This window comes from Lepisma saccharinum, chromosome 7 (genome assembly GCF_977018435.1).
Source record: "Lepisma saccharinum chromosome 7, izLepSacc3.1, whole genome shotgun sequence".
NCBI classification, from domain to species: domain Eukaryota; kingdom Metazoa; phylum Arthropoda; class Insecta; order Zygentoma; family Lepismatidae; genus Lepisma; species Lepisma saccharinum.
Window position 1 is genome coordinate 86492148 of NC_139235.1, and position 24824 is coordinate 86516971.

A 24824-nucleotide genomic window follows, 5' to 3' on the forward strand; every position below is an offset into this window, starting at 1 on the left:
GTTGTTGCCATTCAGTTTCTTTAGAGATTACAGAACGTGAGGCTGCGGTTGCGTTATCTTTGCTAGGTTGAGTTATTGTGTTTTTTACTATTTTTTATACATCGCAGTGAATGATGAATTGATGTCTAAACACTGCAGGTAAACAACAGAAAAACACGTAAGGCAAAGTTCGCCGTAAATATAGCACCGTGCCATGCAGGCAGATTTAGGAGATGTACAGGTAGGGCTCCACACATTCTCGATCTTGGCCATGTTGGAGGTGATGTGATTAGCAACATGCTCCGGCCGCCTTTACCCTCCAGGGTTGCCCCAGGTACCTATTGATTTAAGACTGGGTGAGTCCCAGAGCAGCTTCTCAGAAAAACAGGTGCGCATCCGGTCTGCTTCCTCTCGAGTTGTGTCAAGGATACCAAACTGGCTTTCGAATCAGGACTTCAACTATACATGCACGACGGACTACGCCCGTGACTCATCCGGAAACGGTTAAAAATGTTTTCGTTGTATTTCTAGTTGGCTCTTCATAATCCAGCCGAGAGGCCCAGCATGTCAGAAAAGTACCTGAAGCTCCCGGACAACCGAAAGCTGGTGGTTGCCCTCAAACCATCCATACTCACAACCATGGACAACCTAAAAGGTTACGCCCCTGAGAAGAGAGGCTGCTTCTTCCCGGAGGAAAGGAAACTGCGGTACTTCAAGATCTACACGCAAGACAACTGCGAATTCGAGTGCAAAGTCAACCTCACTCTAACGTTCTGCGGTTGTGTGACTTTCTACATGCCACGTGAGTATCTAGGCACCATAGGTGGCGCTGGGATCTATACTCTGTCCCAGGAGTGCGTGAGGCGATGCCGCGCATAACGGCAAAGAAGGGGAGAAAGCAAATCCGGGGATAAAAGTGATGTGCGCAGGTGAAAATTGCTGGTAGCTGCAGCCACTTTGACCCCTCCATTGAATCCCTCTCATCCGTTCATTGGTCGAGAGTTACCACTTGGGCAGAGACCTGTTTTCTTTCTCTTGATTCGCAGACTTCCGGAGCAGAGTATAGAATCTGCTCTAGGCTCTAATATTGTACTTGCACTTTTTATATTTATCGCCGCTTTTCTGCCATGTTTCGTTAATCGCGACGAAATGGATGAGCGATAATTAGACGTAATTGACGGAGGGACACTCGCAAAGAATATCCAGGCTGAGACTCGAAATAGGAAGATTTGGGAGCAAGATAGAAATTGACCACTTAACGCGTTCGGTCATTTAAGTTGACCACTTAAGTCATGTCGGCCACCAAGATTAATATTGAAAGTTGCATACCACTCTTCGGTGTGCGAATTAAAGTTTTTGTTTTTCAGGCGCGCCATCCAGTGTTAGTAGTAAAAGTAACAATAAGTACTGGAGGCACATGGCACAGTGGTTCGGATTCCACTTTAAACTGTAGGTCCAGTCCCGATTAGCCTTACTGTGCATAAAGTGGACTTAAAACACTAAATCAATCAATCAATCAACAATAAGTACAGTGTGTGCCCAAAAATATTAACAGAAATTATTGCTGCTTAATACTTTCGGTCACCTTTTAATTATGTCACACTGTATAACAAAGCATTCAAGTGCTCATCTTCACACAAATTTCTAATTTATTAGCCAATTTTTTTGTTCCAGAAAAAAATATTTTTTTAAAAAAAAAAATTGCAAAATTAAATTTGCAATTGTTGCATCTTTAAATTACCAATATACTGTATGTATATATATAAATCTTGGTGTATAGAATGTTACTTTTTAAAAGTAACTGAGTTATAGGTACACTTACTTCTTCAAAAAGTGACTGAGTTAAAGTTGCTCATTTTTGAAAAGTAACTAAGGTTTTACAGTTACTTTTTTGTTGGTAAGTTTCTTGCAAACAAATTACACACGATCAGCGATCATTAATTTTAATAAAATAAATACATGAAGATTCACACGTGATATACAATATCGCCTCCTCTTGAGGATTTGAGGAGGGGGAGCAGAAAGCACTTGCCCACCACCCCCCACTAAGTTGTCGCCTATGGTTATAACTATCTACAGAAAACTACGAAAAGTAATGTTACAATTACTTTATTGTTCATTTCAGGTGATGAAAACACGAAGTATTGCGGACCAGGAAAGTGGGAATGTGTCAAAAATATATCTACAGGTATTTATGAAAATAGTTCATTATTCATGGACATTTACAATTCAGTTAGTTTCATAGGGATGAAAACGCACTAAATAGCACGAGACCGATAGCTTTTAGTGTCTCAGTTCACCAAATTTATTAAATTCTCTTCCAGAAATCAGATACAAATAGTTCCCAAAAGTGAACACTGAAGAATATGTTCTTTATATTTTCCTTTCCATGTGTCTGATCCCTCTCTCTCTCTCTGTCTCTCTCTCTCTCTTCTCTCTCTCTCTCTTCTCTCTTCTCTTTCTGTCTGTTTGTCTGTCTGCTTATTAGTGTTGCCCACGAGACGAGACATGTCCCGTTTCGTCTCGTGTCTCGTCTCGAAAACGACACGAGACGGGACAGGCTTTTTAAAATTCGAGACGAGACGAGACTGACCACCAGTGGCGTATGCTGGTTTTAACTAGTGGGTAATCTCAGACACTTGATTCATCCACCCACTCCTGAAGTCTCCCTGCAAATTTACCTCAACATTCATACAGGATTTACGAATGTATGTGTGAAAAATGTTACCTTATTGTTGCGACCACTGTCAAATAATTGTTGTGATTGCACTTGCAGTTAATCTACGTTTAGAATTTCAAACAATAAAACAAGATAATATAATAAATCTATAAGAAAAAACTGTAACAAAGAATATGAAAGGAATTCGGTAGTGAAATAAAACCCCTCAATATTAATTGAAGTGTAAAATTCAAGTTACCCCAGTACCCAGTTACTCGTGCATTCCTGATTTTTGTTTTTATACACGGAAGTTTGAGTTCAAGACCTGTGGTACAAGAGATTCTACTGGCCTACCTACATTAACTATTTGCAATTTCTCCGGAAAAGATCCCGTTCCAAATATTTTCACACGAAAATATTATATTATATCCATTGCCTTTAACTTTAAACACAGCACTAGCACGAATACTAAACCACTAACAGCTAAACAAATATTAAATTCTCGAATCGCTACAACACGCATTCAATTCCCTGCGCCAATCTTCTATTGTGGTTCTTTACTGCTTGACACAGACTTCATATTCCCTGCGATGCGCGAGGTTCTATAAGTTGGAATCATTGCGTTTTTTGTTTATACATTTTACATTCAAACATCTTTTATCATTATGATCATTATTAATCTAGAGAGGGGGGGAGCAACTTAAATTACCTAATAGTATATGTGTACGTATATATATAATTTATTTCTGATAGCTTTCCCTTTTAAAAATTATTCATTTCTGTGAAAGAAATACTCTCACTGGTTTTGAAGGTTACAAAGATAGTAATCACGCATTTTAAAATACAAAAATGAATAAAAGTAAGCATATAAATAGTTTAATTACTTCATTAATCGATTTATTAAATTGTTATTTGACGTCGCTTTTCTGCCACTTTTGGCTAATCACTACGAGTGATGATATGAAATTGATGAAGGGACATTTACAAAGAGCACCCATGCCCAGCCCGGTATTCGAACCCTGGAGCTCTGACGTCGTAGGGAGCTGTGGCAACCACTCCGCCACAGAGGTCGGTGTAATTTCTTGAATTTCTAGTTAAAATTTTAATTTATTTAATTACCGTCATCTTCAATATTAAAGCTTTTTTTTCCTATGACAATATCTGTTGAAATAGCAGATATCAGGAAGACAGAAGCAAATGTAAAATGAGAATTAACATAGAATTGGTTCGCAAATGTTGTTCACATTTCCCTGTTTCTCGCGCACTTTCAGATGTATTTTCTCTACTTTCCTTTTCAGTACGTAATTTGCGAACCCAGAATTCTGTTTCCTGAGAAATTTCCCTGTCGTAAACAACACAGATCCTACGATACAAAGGCCACCGGGGAAGAATGGCAGAAGAGGGTGCCAGCCGAGGGAACGGGAAAGGCTCTGGGGTGGAGAGTTCGACCGATGGACTCTCTCCAGAAGGAGCTTACCCTTGCCACGGAATAACCGCGCCTGGGCAGCAGTGTTTCCTTCCCCTCCCGTAAAGGGATTTAAAGGGAGCCGGTGGAATCTCACCCTGACGTCACCAGACTCCACCAGCTGGAGAAAGTGGCTGAAAGCCTCTCGGACATTCAGCGGCAAACGTTTGAAAAACATTCGCGCGCTGGAAGTAAAGAAATATGCGAATCAAAGATTGGTTCGGAAGAATATTGCGAAGAAATAAAAAACAACTTTTTTAAAAAAATTATAGTCGGGTCATCTCCGATTACCTAGGTGACCCAGAGTATACGCCGCTGCTGACCACCTGTCTCGTCTCGTTTTCGAGACGAGACACAAGACGGGTCGAGACGGCCCCTGAAAAGTCTCGTCTCGTCTCGAAAGCCTCGAAAAAATATAAACAAAATAACTAATCAATTGCAAATATTTATTTACTCGGAATAAAGCATTTTCTTTGGAAACCCAAAACAGCTTCTATTACATGAATAAAGATCTGTAAGATTCCCCTTCGAAAAATCCTAATTCGTCACACGTTGTCCGTAACAAATTTGCCCAGACTTTAGCCTCGTAAATCCCTGTATCTGTCTTTCTATTGAAATTTCCTCAGAATACCTTAAATCTGGAAACTATCTGCTACCCCAAGAGCTCTCTTCCATTCATTCTTGCGCAAAACGATCCGGAGGTAGTCACTGCCATTGTTTTCTACGGCCCTGTTCCAGCCATACTGGCGACAATCGTCATAAAATTTCTCGCCCAAACAGACCCTTCTTTCATTTGCGACCCTCTTCTCAAAATCCACAGCAGCCTCGAGTGCTGGTTGCAAACTCCGAAGATTTCGCACTAAAAACCTAGGTAAATGTAAAGTTCCAAGTTCATATAACATAGTACCATGAAGGCACATTTACGGGACGTGGGGGAAAGGTAATTTTGGAGGTGAAGTGATCAGCATCACACTCAGGCCTCTTTTGCCCTCCAGGATTGCCCCCATTGATATGAGGCTGTTGAGCCCCGGAGCTGCTTTATGCGAGGACAATGCGGAATAATTCCGACCTTTATTCACCCACTCCGGGAATCGAACCCGGGTCTCCCGTCTGGCAGTCAGACGCCATACCGACTACACCACCACGGCTCTAAAAACCTAGTAAAAAGCTAGTGCAATTAGATACTCTGCTTTGACGTAACGAACATAAAATTGCCTGAAGTCATTGGAGTAATAAGCGACATGCGACAGCAACAAGTGTCGCTTGGAAATGAACGGCAGCGACTAGACCGGCAAGCGGCACGTGTTGCTTTGTCGCTTGCGTATCTTTCGGACTGGGCCGTTTTTTTAATAGCGTGCATTGCGTCGCCTCTGTCTGTTGGTAGTGAATTCACAGTGAAAGCTTGCTTATAGACTAAGGGAGATTTCACATTGAAGCTACGCGCGACTCGTAACACGTGTCGTTTCAGGATTTCACCAATCGAACGCAGGTTTGTGCGGCCTGCCATGCTCCTACGCTGTGAAACGTTGCTGTTGATTGGCTCGTTCCAAAGCAACATGTGTCGTGTGTCGCTTGTCGCTCCGGTCTGAAATCGCCCTAAGGGAGCGTGTCGCTTGTTGCTTTGGTGCGAAAAATCTGTGAAAAATCTGTGTCGCTTGTCGCTTCAACCTGAAAGCTATATTTTGGAAATTTCACACCGAAGCAACAAACGACACGTATAATTCACACCCAAGCGACAAGCGACACAATCCCCTTCAGTCTGAAGGAAAGCATTCACCCCGCATCCGTGAACAACGGACCGAAGCGACAAGAGACACGTGCAGCTTTTCGTGTGTCTTCTGTTCGAAAGGTTGCATTGACTACTGAAAGTTCGCTTCCAAGCGACTCGTGTCGCTTGTCGCCTGTAACTTTGATGTGAAGAAATCTTCCTCACGGGAAACTCTTCGAACCGAAGCTGCACATCTCGCTTGTTCGCTTGAATGTTGTTCTGCTTAGGCCGTTTTCTGGATACCGTGTATAGTCGCGAGGGTTGTTATCCACGCATGTGTGATGCATGCGTGTTTTTAAACTGAAGTGTCCCTGTCGTTCGTTGAATCAGTGTGATACTTCCGTGTCGCTTGTCACATTGGACAAGCCACACGAGAGAAGCGACAAGCAACATGTTTCGCTTGGATAGGAACCCTTCGTAAACGTAACCTTCCGAACCGAAGTACCACGTGTTTCTTGTCGCTTGCGTGTCGCTCAAATTGGGTCGTTTTCTTAATATCGAGCGTAGAATCGCCTCGATCTGTTGGTACTGCCCGTGCGGTGAATACTTTTATCATAGACGGAACGTAAAGGGGATCCTGTCGCTTGTCACTTCAGTGTAAACCCCCGTGTGGCTTGTCGCCTGTCGAGTTCCTTCCGTCTGAAAGCTCCCTGCATGTACGATGGATAAAGAGTGGATGGGAGCTAGAAAAGCAAGGCAGATTCTATACATTATCTAGATATTGACAATAATCAACAAACTTTATTTGTTTTGATATACTCATGTTCTTATGATTAAGGAATCATATCTATTCTCACTATAGCTACAGTGAGCAAACTGATTACAGGTTTAACCCATTTTCGAGAATATTTTGTGATGTCTCCCAGTTATAACTTTTGATGGCATAATATCCTGCATTATTTTTACGAGATGAGACGGGACAAACTAATATTTTCGAGACGAGACACGAGACGAGACGAGACGAGACAGACCAAAGTCTCGTATCGTCTCGTCTCGTGGGCAACACTACTGCTTATATCTCTGTGTGTCATTTCCGTTGTTCCTATTTATTTCCTAGCGCATCGTTCTGTCTCCTTGTCTCTCTCTCTAGTTTTCTGCCTCCTCTTCTTTCTTCATATCCCTTTCTGCATTTTCTTTCTTTGTTCTCCTCCTTCTTTTTCTCTCTCTTCCTTTCACTCTTGTCTTCTGTTTTTATTCTATCTTTATTTCACTTTGTGTCGTCCTGTCTTTCTTTCTTCTCTCTTTATTTCACTTTCTGTCCTGTCATTCTTTTTCTCCACTTTCTTTTTATACTTAATCTCCTCTGTCGTATACCAATTGAACATATACGCCGGACTTGATCTGCATCAGCAGTGAACGCCAGACCTGGTTATTGAACGTTGTTTGTTATCAGTCTGTGTATTACTTCTCTCATGTATGTCTCTAAATCATAACGTTCTTCGTGACGAGACTTCTTTCATTTATACCAATATGTAAGTTGTTGTACTTGTTCTGTTACTGTGTTCCTGAATTATACACTTTTGTTTGTGTTACAAATTCTGTCTTATTCTTAACTCCATTTCTTGGATAATCGAAGAACTGAAAGAACCTGAAACTCAACAATGGCGACGAGGATCTTGGAAACTTCAATACTTACTTCTCGTAATTTTACATATTTCTTGTGATTGTTCTTCAAGCTGTCTGTTGGAGGTAAGAATCTCTGTACACAATGCAAAAGTTGTCACAATTTTCTGAATTCTGCAGGGAGCAGGAAAGTATTAAACAATACTTCGATAGATTCGAGCATTTCTGCAAAGCTTCAGACATTCCCGATGATAAGGTTAAACATGTTCTATTAGCAGCAATAGGGCACAGAACGTATGCTGATTTATACAATCTCATACAACCTAAATCAATATCAGAGCTCAGTCTTGCTCAAATTCAACAAACATTGATCCGCCATTATGAGCCCAAGAAGAATCTCGTACTGGAAAGGCATAAGTTTTTTCTTATTAAACAGAAAGATAAAGCATTCCTGATTTCATTGTGCAAATCAAAGAGCAAGCCTCAAAATGTGATTTTCGTGATCTCATTGATTCAATGTGTCGCGACGTATTTATTCTTGGTATGAGAAGTGTGCGCGTTAGAAATAGACTGTTATCAGATCCTGATTTGACCTTGAAAAAGGCAATAGATACGGCCATGTATCTCAACTAGCTAGAATTAAATGAGGGAATTGTTAACCAAAGTCACTCAAAGAATGCTGTGGAACATTCTGAAACTCCGACTGAATTCACTTCGCAAATCCAAAACAGGTACAAGGGCAATCTTCGAATGAACATCAGACAAAATAGAACTGATACAAGGCATATTGGTAACAAATCAAACAATGATTCTGGTAAACCGTGTGATAATTGTAATTCTTTTCATCCGAATGGAAAATGTCCAGCTTTCGGAGCTACTTGCAGATATTGTAAAAAGAAAAATCATTTCTTATCAGCCTGCAGGAAGAGAGAATATAACAATTCTTGCAAAAACAAATTGGTTTCTAGCACAAACATTGTGCTTAACACACGTATCAATGAAAGATCTATCAATGTTCCACTAATTCAAAACCTAAGATTGTACCTAACAATCACAGCAATTTCAAATATATAATCCGAGAATCATCCATTGATTATTCAGATTTTAATGTGCCGTGCATTCCCATAGATCACAAATTTGCAGATATTCAAGAAGAAAAATCTAAGAGCAAATTTGTTGATTACAGCGCCGCTGGTATCCAATGTAACGCTCAGTGTCCAGAAATTTTCACTACTTTCGTTACTAAAGAAAGTGAATCTGTTTGGCATACACAGGGATCGTTGTTTAACTACTTACAAGTCAACAATTCTAAGATTCCATTCCTAGTGGATACAGGTTCTGTTTATAATTTAATTGACAGTAGACAATTTGAGTCTTCATTGCGAGGTTGCACTATACACAATTTTCCTATCATCTTGAAAGCAGCAAATGGTCAGGGGGTGCTCGTTGCTATGTGAAGTACGTATGCATTACGTCATCTGGGAGGATCGGGTTTGACGGTGCTCGTTGCTATGTGCAGTAAGTTTGGTGCCGGGTACATTTAGCTACTACCACCAAACACGTCGCAAAAATCGGAACAAGCAGGTTATTGATTTTGTAGCGTTCGATTTATTTTTATTGTATTTTTGTACTTGTAGACTGCAATCATGCCTAATTGTGCTGTAGCAAGCTATGAAAACTATAACCAGAAAACTAAAGGAACTGACAAAATATCATAGATTTCCAGTCGATAATTGCGTAAGTAAACAGTGGATTCATGCTTGTAGACGAAATGTAAAAAATGCAAGTGTGCAGTGCCAATTATTGTGAAGAAGACTATGTGCGAGATCTAAAAGCAGAATTTCTGTATTTTCCACCAAAGAACGTGCTGAAGCCAACTGCAGTGCCATCGCTAAAATTACACCCAATTTAAGAAATTTACCTACTTTAGTACCAAAAAAAACTAGGAGGACGTGCCCTAAACAAGCTAAAGACTATGCTGCCAGAAAAGATAAAAATATATAGACGAAGGTATATACACAAACTGCAAGCAATGTTTCGTAGTTGGAAAATATATTCGTTCGTTTACAAAGGAGAAACACACATCTGCATTCAGAAGCAAATAAATTAAAGATTACAAACAACCTCTATCAACCTGCTTTAACTAAATAAAGAAGTTCAAAATCTAAAACGTAACCTAACCGACAGTACCACAAGAAAAGTCATCAATATCTTGAAAATGTGTTCATCTAGTGCGAAGTACGTAGTGAGCCTAACTGATTTGTTATGTACATTTTATGAAAGTCGGATTTATAATTACTAACAAATTCATTTATTTAACAGAAACCGATGTTGATTGTGATTTGTATGTTCACATTATTGTGAAAAACGTTGTCGAGAATGTGCATTTCGAAGATCGCGTACTAACTTCCACGCTATTGGAAATTAAATTCACTTAGTACATCTTCAATTCGAGTTACATAGAGTTGTATGCACGATGGTAAATATTGCATGAGTGAATATTATACCCATCATTGAAATTACATTGTAAATAATTTTGTACCCTTGTACTCAATATAAACCAATGGATGTTACATTATTTCTTTGTAGTACATTTCTGTCAAAAAGAGCAAGATCTAAGATTAGTGTAATGCAAGTTACTTCGTTAATGTACAAATGTGTATCGCATATCAGCCTTGGAGTATATTTTCCGGTTATACAACTCAGACACACATGGAAATGGAAATGAAAAATCTGCGGACAAAGTTCTTTAACGAATAATAATTCGTACACTTGCACAGTCAATCATTGAGAGTTCATGTAACTTTTCTCCTTTATTGTTTAATTAAACTACGTAAGAACTAAGATATTTTCATCGATATTCTCAAAGCGTTTCATTTACCGTGTGATCATAAATCTATTTCTATAGGCTTGAATTGAGTAGGTTAAGACATTTAAGATTGATGTTCCTAGCACTCATCAAGTATTTAGAGTAGGTTAAGTTAGTTAAATTAGTACTTGTGGAAACAAAGAAAGAGAACGACGGCGGGGGGGGGGGGCTACCTCTTATGGGTTTTCCTTTCATATTTATAAAAGACAGAAAAGCAAAAATAAACCAAATCTGTCAATCAATTCTTTCTTTGTAACTCTTTCACTGTGCAATTCTTCTTTAGCATGCAACGTTTTTTTTTATTAAAATCATAATACGATTTATGAAATGAAATCTGAAATGCTAATGAGAACACGGACAACCTTCTTTGTAATATATCGATCAGGTTTCAGAAACATGAATTTTTACAAAACTTTTGCATGCGCAATTTTACCTCTTTTAAAAGTAGCATGTTTTAATTATGTTATTAATCATTAAAGGAATACCTGAATACCATCCCGAAGTATGATAATTAATATTTACCCCTCAAAGTAATGAAATACTTTTCCTCTCTGAAACTCGCATAGAAATGAAAGCTACCGTTTGCTTCGGCCAAGCCCCGAACGAACATAACCGAAGGGGCACCGAGCATAACCGATCCTCCCACATGACGTCACGCGCTCGTGCATGAGCGGCAATTTTCGGATGGCGCTACCTTATATATTAAGTTACCTTGGCAAATGGTAATAATCTTGGTGTTTTAGGAAAAGTTAACGTTGAAGTTGTATTTCAAGGAACGAAACATAACTTAGATATGATTGTTGTAAAGACAAAATTGAATCGTGCGATTATGGGTTTGTCTTGGATTGATATTTTCATGCCTGAATGGCGAAACATTTTTGTTTCACATGTTCCTCAGATGGTTGCAACTGCTGTTGAATCATCAGCAATAAAAGAACTGGTTGTGAATCTAAGGAAAGATTTTCCTATACCTTTTGATGGTGACATGTCCAAGTCGATCAAGCGCTTCGAGATAGACTTGTCATTGAAAGACGATGCTACACCAGTGTTCAAGAGATATTACGAAGTCCCGTACTCACTTAAGGAACCAGTCAAGGATGAATTACACAAGTTGGTTAGTGACGGAGTCATTGAACCGATCAAATCACCATCGTGATCTTCTCCTCTTGTTGTTGTTCGTAAGAAAAACGGTGAATTAAAGCTATGTGTGTCCTACAAGAACACTGTAAATCCGCAACTTAGGAAGATGGGACATCCGTTACCTGAAATAGAGGACCTCTTCAACAAGATGGTTGGTTCGTTTCATTTGACCTTCAAAGGGCTTACCTTCAGTTACGCCTATCTCAACAGGCTCAGAAGGTACTTGTCTTCAACACGGAATTCGGGTTATTCAGACAGTTGAAGCTTCCCTTCGGAGTAAACTCTGCCAGTGCCATTTTTCAAGCCACGATGGAGCAGATATTGATGGGTGTAGACAAGGTTTCCATTTTCCAAGACGACATTTTAGTAGGAGGAGTTACTCTTGAGGAGTGCAATGATAACGCACGAAAGGTGCTGAATCTTTTTTCCGATTATGGCGTCCGGATAAATGAACAAAAGTCTGTGTTCTTCGTGCAAAATGTGAAGTATCTGGGACATTCTCTTTCACAGGAGGGAATTCGTCCTCTGAAAGAAAACATTGATAAAATAATTCTGTGTAAGCCACCCACTAATGTCGGCGAATTGAAGTCATTTCTCGGTATGGTCACGTATTACGCTTCGTACATGCCAAACCTAGCTGACTGTGTTGCCAGTTTATATGATTTGTTGAAGAATGGGGTGCGCTGGTCATGGACAGATGTTCATCAGAAGGAATTCCAGGATGTCAAGGATCTGCTATCTAAGGACTTAGTACGTACTGTATATGATCCTTACAAAGACTTATACCTGATGTCGGATGCATCTCCTACCGCTACGGGAGCAGCCATAATGCACAAGATAAACGGAGTCCTAAAGCCTATCATGTGTATGGCGGGTACCCTATCCGCCTCGGAAAGAAACTACACTCAATTAGAAAGGGAATCACTTGCATTAGTCTGTGGAGTTAAATACTTTCACAAGTATCTCATTGGACGACATTTTGTTGCGTTCACCGACTCGAAACCTTTATCTCACTTGCTGGATCCTAGAAGTAACCTGCCTGCTTTAGCCATCAGCAGAATCAACAGACGGAAGTTGGTATTGGAAGAATATGACTTCAAAACTGTTTACACGCCTCATGTTGAGTTGGCTGATGCGCTGCAGATGATCCAGTTCATGATTATTATGATGATTTCGCATGTCAGTTGACAGCTGAGCCGGTTGTCCTTAATTTTATTGAATCTTAGAAGTTGTTTCGCATTTCGCTGGAATCACAACGTGATCCTGAGCTTTCTAAAGTCTTCGAATATGTTCAAGGGAGATGGCCATAATTCATCGGGAGAACAAAATGTCATCCTCTCAGAAAAATATTCGACAGGCGATATGGTGTCCACATACAGAAGGGATGTATTTTCGTGGGCGAAAGACTGGTTGTACCTCAATCTTGTATCCAAAGTGTCCTTTCTCTGTTGCACAAATTCCACCAGGGAACATGCAAAATGAAAGAAATAGCTCGTTCGTCGTTCTTCTGGAACACGATGAACCAAGACATTGAAAGGCTCACGTCTTTATGTGACACATGTTTGCGATACAATAACAGGCCCAACGTACCGGGTACCGCATTCGAAAAGTGGCCTATTGCATCGCAGCCTTTTGAGCGTGTTCATCTTGATTTCTTCAATTTCTCAGACATGAATTTCCTGTTGCTGGTTGACGCTTATTCTCATTGGATATCTGTATGGAGAGTGAAGAATATGCAATTTGACACCATGATTGGATATTTAGATGAATTTTCTTCATGCTTTGGATATCCGAAAACGTATGTTACAGACAATGGCCAACCATTTGCATCTTCAGAGTTCAACTCTTATTGCTCAAAGAGGAATATCAAGATTCTTCACTCAGCTCCGTACACCCCTTAAGCAAATGGTCTAGCTGAAGAGAATGTTAGGGTGGTGAAGAACTTACTCGAAAATAACTTTTCAAATCGTTCATGCATCACGTTGAGAGAGATGGACAAGTTCGTTCTTGAGCTTTTGGGCAGATTAAGGAATACTCCAGTGCACGGGTATAGTCCAGCAGAACGTTTGATTAAGTTTCGGCCAAGAACAGACATTTCCGCTTTTGACACATCAAATGGTTCCAAGAATCAGCCTATTAGTCCCGTTCCGTTTATGCCGGGGGAAAAGGTACTTGTGGAACGTCACAAGAAACAATCCAGCCATGGATCCAAGTACAAAATCGTAGAAATTGTTAAATTGATGGGCCGAAAGATGGCGAAGGTGATTGTAGATAATGACCTGATTGTTGTTCATCTCACGAGGATCAAGAGGTATCTCGACAAGGTTGGAAAATACATCTTTGTCCGAAATCAAAGTCGATCGCGCGGAAACAACCCAGTGCTTGTTAGAGAGGAGGACTATCTCCCAGTACCTGCTACTGAAGATCTAGTGGAACCTCCAAATGTGACCTGCGACAATCAACCGGTTAGGAGATCACAGAGACCAAGACGACCGCCTGACCGCTATGGGCGAACTCCATGAAACGGGAGTCTCTTCAACCAAAGGGGGGGAGAGTGTCGTATACCAATTGAACATATACGCCGGACTTGATCTGCATCAGCAGTGAACGCCAGACCTGGTTATTGAACGTTGTTTGTTATCAGTCTGTGTATTACTTCTCTCATGTATGTCTCAAAGTCATAGCATTCTTCGTGACGAGACTTCTTTCATTTATACCAATATGTAAGTTGTTGTACTTGTTCTGTTACTGTGTTCCCGAATTATACACTTTTGTTTGTGTTACAAATTCTGTCTTATTCTTAACTCCATTTCTTGGATAATCGAAAAACTGAAAGAAACTGAAACTCAACATCCTCTCCTATCTGTCATTGTCTCTCTCTCTCTCTCTCTCTCTCTCTCTCTCTCTCTCTCTTCATCTTGTTTTTTGCCTCTTCTCTCTATATATGTCCTTTTCTTTCCATTTTCTCTTTATCTTGTTTTCTGCCTCCTCTTCTCTTTTTATTTCCCTTTCTGCCCTTTATTTCCTTATTCTCTTTTCCTTTTTTATATTTCTCTCTTTTCCCTTCTCACTATCTGTCCCCCTCTTTTCCTTTCTCTCTCTCTCTCTGTGTTTTGTCTGTCTTCCGTTTCTGTCGTTTCGCTTCCCTTTTTCTTCTTCTTTCTCCATTTATCTTTCTTTCTCTCTCTCCTCTGTCTCTGTATCATGTTTTTATTTCTTTTTCTCTGTCTCCCTTTCTACCTTCCGTTGTGTCTTTGTTTATCTGTTTTTCTCCCCTTTTCTAGTTTCTCTTTCTGTATTTTCTTTCTTTGTTCTCCTCTTTTTTTCTCTCGCTTACTTTCACTCTTGTTTTCTGTTTTTTCTCTCCTTATTTCACTTAGTATCCTGTCTTTCTTTCTTCACTCTTTATTTCACTTTGTGTCAAGTCCTCTTGGTGCGTGTTCCTTGTTTCTGCTCCACCATCTATATCTCTCTCTCACCCTCTCAACTTGTCTTTTATCACCTATCACTTTAGACAAAAATTAAGGAAGCAACAGTGCATTTTCAGTACTTTAAACTTGAAAGATTTTATATTCGACGGAAAGATTTTTATCAGTTCTAAAGTTTTTAAGCACATGTAGATAGATAAGGTAAATAACAGATGACACACCTTGTGTTTTTTTTGCAGTGGCGCGCCTCCGCACTCTATTTCGGAAAGTGTCCAGCGAGAAGGACAAAATGCTGCTGGCCTTAATCGGCGAGAGCAAAAATTGCCTCCCAGCATGCACCGGGCTCCAGTATGATGTAGAAACGTCACATTCGAATTTCGACAAGTCAGCCCTCCCGGAATTCAAAGGCAAAAGGTAAAATATTTTTGTTCAAACCATAAAACGGATGCTATTTTTTAAAAAAGCTAGAATGTATTTACTGTTATTTTCCTTAAAGTGTTTAGACAAGCTACACACTCTATTCTCTATAGTGCACGTTTTCCCAGTCTAATGTTACATGCGCAAGTTTAAAGCAACACAAAAACCATGCTTCGTTCCAACAACGGAGTACCGTTACACTTAGGGAGCTTTCAGACCAAAACCACAAGCGACACATGTCACTTGGAAATGACTTCGATATTTCAACTGTGAACATTTATTTGTATAACAATTGAAAATATTACCTTATTCCTTAATCTCTAGCGTGTTCCCAATGTTTTTGTATTACTTTTGTTTATAGAATCGTAAAAGTAACTAACACAGGAAGCAATATTCACTCGGTTGGCCTAACAGTCTCCCCTCTCCTTTGGGATGAGTCCTCCGACATGACACTCATGCAAGAGACTGTGGATAATTGGTTATTTTTTGTGGTAATTATGACATTTTTTGTAATTATTATAATTACAACATCATTGTACCTATATGAACAAAAACGCATTGCTGTAAAATGTATGTTTTTTAAGCTTTAGTGAATTATAAAAAAGTGTGTGATAATTGTGAAAGTATTACTTGATGGTATTTTTTGTAATTATTACATTACCTATACAAACAACAAAGCAAGCAGTGATTCAAAAAGAAAACGTTTTCTTGAATTTCAATGATAAAAAAAAATATGTGGGCCCCTAAGTACCCCCAAGGTAATGTACGGCACTGGTAAGCTCGGGTTAATAAATAAGAAAATTATACGTGACATGTCATTTTATGCACTTATAAGCAATACTAAGGATCAACGTTTTTCGATTATATCGCGACTGCGTAAACAAGGTCTCTACATGTAAGACATGGGCACTGACGTACATAGAGAGGGAGCTGATGGGGCTACAGCCTATCCCAAAGATTTGAGAAAATCAACATTTTTAAATCACAGCTCCAAAGAAGACTGGGAAAACCAAAGAGGTTAATGCAACGCTCTTAAAATAACTTCGACTACCATTTCTTGTCTTTGAATAATTTTTAAATCTAAAATTAGAAATATTTTATTGTGTATCCTGCTCCCCCAACAACGCAGGTATGTAATATCAACATTTACAATTACAGCCTCCACCCCCCCCCCCCCCAACACACACACAAATTCTGCGTAAGCTGGTACACATAGGTTACAACATTTGCAAGCTGTTTCAGTTAGGTTTTCCGGTGTCACATTAAAACAAGAGCCATTTTTTTAACTCTGCATCTTAAAATCTACAAAAACAACTACTTTTGTTTATGTAAAAGTTACATTGTAGAGCAGTGTAATTTTGGTAATGTTTCAGGAGTGGCCCGGTCCCACTGAACCCATATCTGGCTGCGCCAATGCAATCCAGTGAAATGAATTGCAAGACTTACATAACGAGAGTGAAAACAGTTATACGAAAACCATAATCTCCTACCTCTATATGTTATATAACCTCTTCTATTACTAACTCCCTTCTTCTTCCCTTACCTTCTGTAACGTTCTACTCGCTTTAGTTCACTGGATATTTACAAGCTACCATAAAATTAAATAAATGGGAGAGGCCGTAGATTAAGTAAGCGTTTGTCAGTAGAACGTACAAATTACTGGGTGGGAGGCTTTTGCCACGTTTTACGCGACGCCTCAAATAATACTGGAAGTTGATTGGTACTGGGCCAAAAATCGTCACAATAAAGTTTACTGTATGAATAGTTACTTCACATCTAATATAATTACAGAAAGAAACACCTTTCCCAAAATGCGTCACACAATAACAAATCCATTCTTACAATCTGCTCCCCTCTACCATCACTAAATACGTACTACCTGCAGAAATACTAGACACTTTTTTGAATGTTATAATCAATTTCAAGTTTTTGGCAAATGTCAATAAATATTCATAGTTGCATTTTATCTTTTTGATAACATATCTTTTATTGTGCGTATACTTGTCTACAATTGTATCAAACGATAACGCAAATAATTATAAATTTGCGACGCTACGCAAGTCGGCAATTCAACAAATCGCCCTGTATATATGTATATCCCACTCAACAATTCAAAATTTAAATATTCGTAAATTTATACGTTAACAATTTATTTGGTTTATGGTATCTTACATATATGTATAAATATCACAGAAAGTATGAGATACCAATGTATCTAAAGAACATTTCTTTGGTTGTTATTTTTTTTTTTTCAACAGACTCGTTCATACCATCACTAACACGTCAATTAAGCTGACGCGTAACTAATTCTTCACTTGACTACAATGTACAATCCAAAGTTACTTCTTTCGTTTTGACCAGCAAAACTACTACAATCTTGTACTACATCAATTATACTTATTGTGACAATTACGATTTTAACAACTTCGTGTAATTTTCAATGTTCGTAATCAACCGGTGCATGCCTTCAAATTTACATTTACAATGATAATATTTTATAAGTTGCTCGTAAAAAGGGGAAGCAAATTGATAAGCTAGGTAAAGATTGGGAGTCTCACTACAAGACTGTCGCGATTTTCCAGATTTACATTTTTATCAACCAATAACGTGTTTTTGCATTCATATCAAAAGCATGAGATGCATGTCATTGATTTAACACGTGCCTTTTCTAATCGTAAAGTACATATCCTAATACCCAGCGGTCACTCGTAACCTCCTTACGTAACACAATGCAAAAATTATCGGCAAATTACAAACCATCAAATTGTTCCGATTAATTCTTTACTGTCACGTAATCTAACACTCAAAAGTACGGCTGCAAACCAAGTTACGCTTACTTGTACTATTTCGGCATTCGACGCAATTTCAAAGGGTAAAAATGGGTACTGGTCAAAACCACGCACGTTGCACTATAAAGTTCACTACTCATACCTGTATAGTAATGTAACGTGTCCTAGGCACGAGACTTCCAATTTTCCATGTATCGGCAAACACGGTCAAATGGCATCCTTCATGAAATGAAGTCCCAAATTACGTCTTCCCATCGTAATTTATCCTGGCTTCCATCCGGAGGAGCTCTTCCCAATTCTCCTTTGCTTTCTTCACCTAGCGTCATCTACAGCCGGGAAGGAATAACCTGGCAGTAACGTCACTCCCTGCTAAGTCAGCGTTGCCAACTACTATGAAAGGAACCATGGCACGAGTAAGAGTACGAGCAGCAAGGATCGCGGTGCAAACTACCAATTTTCAATTTAATGTTAGCACTGCTAGATGTTTATTTTATGTTTGTTTATTTTAATTATTTCATATAATTCGGCTTTTAGCAAACCTTCTGCATGCGGAACATTGTGAAATGATAGCCACGACTTCATTTCATCCTTCCTGCTGTTTGATGTTGGGATTCTTTTCAGTAACTTGTTGTGGTATGGAGGATTGTCACACACAATAACAGAGTTTGGGGGCAGATTGGGAAGAAGCTGTTCTTCGAACCACAACATAAAATTGTTAGCGTTCATCTCCCCATGATAGTCACCAGAAGTTGTTTTTGAAAGGAACACTAACTTCACCCCCTCCACAAATACACTTTCACCACCGGCATGCAAATAATAAACCTGGGACCCTTTCCTGTTGGCACTTTTAACCCCCCCGAATCTTTGGAATCCAGCCAAACTTTGGGGACAGTGTGGTCATCCATGTAAATGATAGACCGGCAGGGTTGCTCTCTGCGCAGTTCTTTAACTTAACGCAAAAATGATCGCCGCAACGCAACGATGCTGTTTCGTTCAAGGAGTAGCTTCCTGCTGTTTACGCTGTGCTTTTTAAATCTGAATCCTATTTTTCTTATGATCATACGCATCGACCAACGCGAAACCTTAAAATTAACATTTTCTTGCAGTTCCTTCATCAGTTTATGTACGGTGACAACAATGCTCGCAATCGCAACACTTTTGTGTTTCTCCTTCAAAATTCTCCACACAGATCTTTCACTGACACCTGTCGCCACGGGCGTTCTGTGAACAGCTGTGGTTTTGTTTTCATCGCAATCAAAGTACATATACACCATGCTTTCTTCTCCAAGCATCGTCTACTTTGGGCAGGCGAAGAAACCATTCCTGTTGATGCAGGCAACCTTCGCAGTTTTCGTGGGGGTATTGAAGAAACATAGCACTTCACTGCGTGTACTCCTGTAATGAAAGTCTGCAGGGGCAGTACATTCCGCAATGTTCCCAGTCTCGTAGTGCACATGTTGACTCGTGGCGTGATGGAAGGGCGAGTGAGATTACGAGCTGCCGTAACCCACTGGGAAATCGTCCATCAGGTGACGCTGTTACGTCATACCTACTCTAAGTAGCCCTAGTGCTGCCATCTCGTATCATTTCAAAGAACTACATGGTCCGTATGCACAAACATGGGAGCAATCAGGCGACAAGCGCCTGCGGCAAACTTGTAACGAAATTTACGTAATAATAAACGCGGAAATACGTTACACTTCCCAGCCCTAACCTTTTCTGAAGTATCCCGGGAACCTTCTACCCTCATGATGGTTCCAGGAAAACCATCTCCCGTACTGACGTCCTTCCCAGTAGGACCACTTCCTGCTGGCACCTCAGCAAGATCACCTCTCTTCTCATATTATCACCTCAATTCACCCTTCGATCTCTACATTTAGTCACACAGTTCTTTTCTTCCTTCCTTTTTTCTTTATTATTATTATAACTTTTTCTTCCTAATTCTCACATTTTAGAGACTTTAACTTATTTAATATCCTTCCAGAAATAACACTCGTTCTACTCTCCCTGTCCTAACACATTACAACCATTGTTCTGTTACTAACATACTGATGATATACTGCTGGACAAAAAAAAACGGACACCTTAATATTTGACATCTGAATTGCAATTACTTATGAATTACGCTCTCAGTTAAGTATTGAACAATTGAACATTCATTATTGAACATTTTCCACAGTTTTCCGTTTATTATTTATCTATTTATTTATTTATTTACTCGTATTTACTTATTTGGAACACTTAGTAGGCTCAAAATTAATTTCATGCAATTTTGTTTTAATTTATTGATTTTCAATTCCTGTTGATGTTATTTTGTTTAATATCTAGAGAGGCATGAATTTTGGTTCATAGTAACCATAGTAACATATACGAGGGTGGATCATTAAGTATCGCACAACAATTTTTCCCCGCGATGTTATTGTGGCTGGGACCTTGAAATTTTACAGATGTATAATTTGAAGTTCACGATAGAGACGGAATTTGTTCGATCAAATATAACTCTTGCGGCAGAAGCGTGAACTACTTAACAAAGATTGCGCGCATGTTATTGTCGTCAAAGTCTGAAAAGCAAAGAGCTGTAGTTCGTTTTTTGTGGGCTAAAGGACAAAACCGTAGTGAAATTGTCAGGGAAATGTTGGGCGTGTATGGGGAAGACTGTTTGGACCGTAGCAACATATCCAGGTGGTGCACATTCTTTCAAGGAGGCCGTGTGAACCTTGTTGACTCGTCACGTTCCGGGCGACCAGTAACAGCTGCAATGAAACGGAATGTTACAGCCATTGAGCAGGCAATTCTCAAAGACCGGCGGATCCATCTCAGAACCTTGTCAGGGCGGTTCAACATTTCAGACTTCCATCTGTTTGGCGCAATGAAGAAATTCCTAGGTGGCCAACGCTTCAATTCTGATGAAGAAGTGCAATTGGTTGTGCGCAGATGGCTGTATTCCCAATTGACGGAGTTCTATGAACAGGGTATATTGAAACTAGTGCCACGATGGGAAAAATGTGTTGAAAGACTTGGCTCCTATGCCGAAAAGTAGCTAAACAATGTGGTTTCAATGTGTATAATTTATGTTGTCTTACCTATTAAACTTCTTTTTTAAATGATTGTTGTGCGATACTTAATGATCCACCCTCGTATTATTGACATTGTCATTGCTGGTATTTTTCTTGCAAGTGTATTGTAAGTTTGCTGCTAGCTTGAAAATGAGACGTGAAGAGGTAATAAAAGCAGTAGCTCTTCGCGATGATGGTCGTAGTGTACACTATATTGCTAGGGTGCTAAATATAGCACGAAGTACTATCCATGAAGGTCTCAGACGGTATGACGCAACCGGTTCCTATGGTAGAAGACCGGGTTCTGGTCAGAACGATGCACAACAGCACGGGAAGATCGTTTCATGCGTATCATAGTCTTAAGAGACCGTCGTACGACTTCAAATATTGTGGCACAGCATTTGAGAAATGTTCATAGAACTGTGGTTTCTTCACGAACAGTTCGTAGAAGACTGAATGAAAGTGGTTTATCATCTCGGAGGCCGGCTGCAGGTCCCAGGTTGTTAGCACGTCACCGGAAGCGAAGACTGGAATTTTCTACAAAACACTTACGTTGGAATGTGGAGCAGTGGGAAAAGGTTTTATTCTCTGATGAGTCAGAATTCAACCTACGTTCATCAGACGGGCTTGAACATGTGTATCGAAGACCTAATGAGCGTTATGCACAATGTTGTTTCGTTGAAATAACACCCTTTGGAGGTGGTGGTGTCATGGTCTGGGGAGGTATCTCTTTACAAGGACGTACAGAGTTGGTTCTTGTAGATAATGAGGCAATGGCAGCTTGCAGGTATATTACAGAATGTGTGGCAGATCATGTAGTACCATATGCACCATTCATAGGCCCAGACTTTGTTTTTATGCATGACAATGCGCGTCCTCACGTTGCGAATATTGTCACGGAGTACTTGGACGAAGTTGCGATTACGCGATTAGAATGGCCACCACAAAGTCCGGACCTAAATCCGATAGAGCACGTCTGGGATCAACTGAAACGACATATCAGAAACCGCGCAATAGTTCCAGAAACAATTGAAGAGCTAAGACGTGCTATTCAAGAAGAATGGGAGCAATTGGACCAAGAAGTGATTGCCAACCTTATTCGAAGTATGCCACGGCGATTACAAGCTGTAATTGATGGCAGGGGAGGTAACACCCGTTATTAGACCCCACCAGTACCAGTTAACAATCTTAAAAAAAAAATATTGCTAAGATTTTTTTTGGTAGTTTTCTGTAACTTTCGTTTATGTTCTAATTTAACTTATTAACAATAAATTTTAATTTGCTTTCTGTTGAATATATTCAGGATTTCTTATTTCCAATAATTTCTGCAACATTTACTTAGCCTTCGAATCAGAATTTATGCGTTATCACAAAAAATGCAAGTGTGCGGTTTTTTTTGTCCAGCAGTATATATTACTTTATTGCACTACTAGCACATTAACTTTAACTGAAAACCAAGTTTGTTTCTGGTACGCCGAAACAATCTTGATCCACTTTATCCATGAGACGTTAACCAGATGATTTATACCACACTGAGGATGTCTCGATTCAGGATCGGTGGAAATTCTATTGAAAATTGTCTCGATTGGGGATGTGTTCTGTGAACCGGTTTGCTAAAGATTTGAGGTTGTCCTAACTCAGGATGCTTCTTGACTGGAGCCGTAGAGTGGGAGTGACTCATAGGGTAGACATTCCACCGCTTGAACATGCACATGCACGCGAGGTTCGCGTAGCAATGGAACGATATGATTCCTAACCTAACCTAAACTAACTTAATTTTGTCTTTTCAAGGTGATTTGGACTACTATCTTCCCTTGCTCCTAAAGGTCGAAATTCTCAAGAAACCGGTCTTACCCCTCCCTTCCCTTAGGCAATTAAAGGACATCCTCAATCGGGACAAATTCCACCGAGACATCAAATCTGTGATAAACACATCCCGAATCGAGACGCATTTCAAAGAGATCCTGAATCAGGACATCCTGAATGTGTACGTCACCAACCAGATGTGGCTTATCGCCTCAAACATGTACAATTGAAAGTATCAATAAAGATGGAGGAAAAGGAAAAATGGATAACCGAAATTCCGCGGATCTGACGCCCTGTTTTTTTTTTAAAGGTACCAGAGCACTAAGCGCCTACCCCTGAATGTATACGGGTAGAAGTTGGGTGTCTTCAGGGATTCTCACCTTTTTCTATCTTCTTTCTATCCCCACCGAATGACAACGTGCAATTAGTTCTTCACGTGTAGCAGGTAACCGCAATTAATTTAATCTTTTGTTTCCTCTTCCAGATGGTCGCTAACTGAAGTTTCCCTGTTCTTCAAAGATATGCAGTTCATCATTAGGCAGAGGAGCGAACTGTACGGATGGACGGATTTTCTAGGTAAGTAAAACAGCAAGGCGCACAAGTGTAAAAGCATGATAAATACTTTTAATCACGGTGGTATTCGAAACATTTCCAGTTGGGTGGGATTCTAGTAACTAACTTTAAAGCACTGGGATAGTGTATGAGCTTTCTAAACAATACAGAGCATTGAATAAAAGCACGGATTTGACTAAACAGTAAATATAGTATTTTCTTTGTCTCTTGCAGCCAATTGTGGTGGAATTCTGGGATTCTGTTTGGGATTTAGCGTTCTCAGCCTCGTCGAGATCGTCTACTTCCTCACAGTACGCCTGGCATGCAAGGTTACCCCCGAAAACACGAAAGTGTATCCAACCTAGTATTGAAGATACTATGGGTACTTAGGCTCTGTCCGAAAGGTCGAAGTACGTACTTGAAGCATGGTTTTTGGCGGAAGTGACGTCACCTAGTACAGTTCGAAAGCGCCAAGAACAGGAGTACGGAAGTGCATAGCTCGCACTCGTTGTTCGTTTGTTTAAAATAGCGGAGGTAGAAAGCCAGCAACACAGGTTAAATATACGTTATGGGTCAGAAAGTTGTTGGTTTAAGTGCTTCTAATGTGTGGAAATGTATGTGTACGAACATTTGAAAATGCAACGTGATTTCTATGGTGAAAGACAAGTGTTTAAAACGTGGGGAAAACAACGAGTACTCAGTTTCATCTACTGATCGTATTTGGCGCTGCAGTCGAAGTGCAATTCGAAAGACTTTCACTTCCAGTCCACGACTGGAAGACCGCACTCCAAGACCATACTCGGAGGATGCTCGCTTCAAGTACGGTCTTGCACCTTTGGGACACGGCCAGAGAACCTCACTTGCAAAATTACAAGTATCAGTGATCTCCTGAACAGCACACTTATGAAGTAGAGACAACTACTCACAGAAGTGTTGTAATTGCAATGGAATATGTTTTAATTGAAAGGACATTTTGAATATTGTACATAATGTTAGATCTTTTCTTTCTTTTTCAATCATTGTCTATCTTAGTATAATATGACTGAGGTGGCTTCCTTTAAACTTGCTTGAGAAAGTGTCCATGTCGCTGATATATGAACAAGGCCAGTTTAGTTGTTTTGTATAACATAAGAAAAGACGCGTGACCTAGTTTAGCATGCTATGGACTAGAGTACTTACTGCATGGGTCTATTTTCGCTCGCCCGTACTCGTTCGAGTCTCCCACCCTCCAGCATTTACAATGGAATATCATTTTAATGTTACAATAATCGCAATATAGGTAAAATATCCGTCCTGATAGTTTCAACCCAATCATCTATTTCATGTCACCACC

At 39.8% G+C, this 24824-nt stretch overlaps 1 protein-coding gene across 1 annotated transcript in view; it reads left to right on the plus strand.

Annotated features, from left to right (window-relative positions):
* Positions 1–23858, plus strand: part of LOC145990544 (pickpocket protein 28-like) — a 57925-nt gene extending 34067 nt beyond the window's left edge. Inside the window, exons 7-11 of the mRNA XM_083126238.1 lie at positions 511–781; positions 2105–2167; positions 15111–15285; positions 23424–23515; positions 23726–23858. Coding sequence (XP_082982364.1) covers positions 511–781; positions 2105–2167; positions 15111–15285; positions 23424–23515; positions 23726–23856 — 732 coding nt within the window. The 3' untranslated portion in view covers positions 23857–23858. The remainder of the gene's footprint in view (positions 1–510; positions 782–2104; positions 2168–15110; positions 15286–23423; positions 23516–23725) is intronic.
* The last annotated feature ends 966 nt before the right edge of the window (positions 23859–24824 follow it).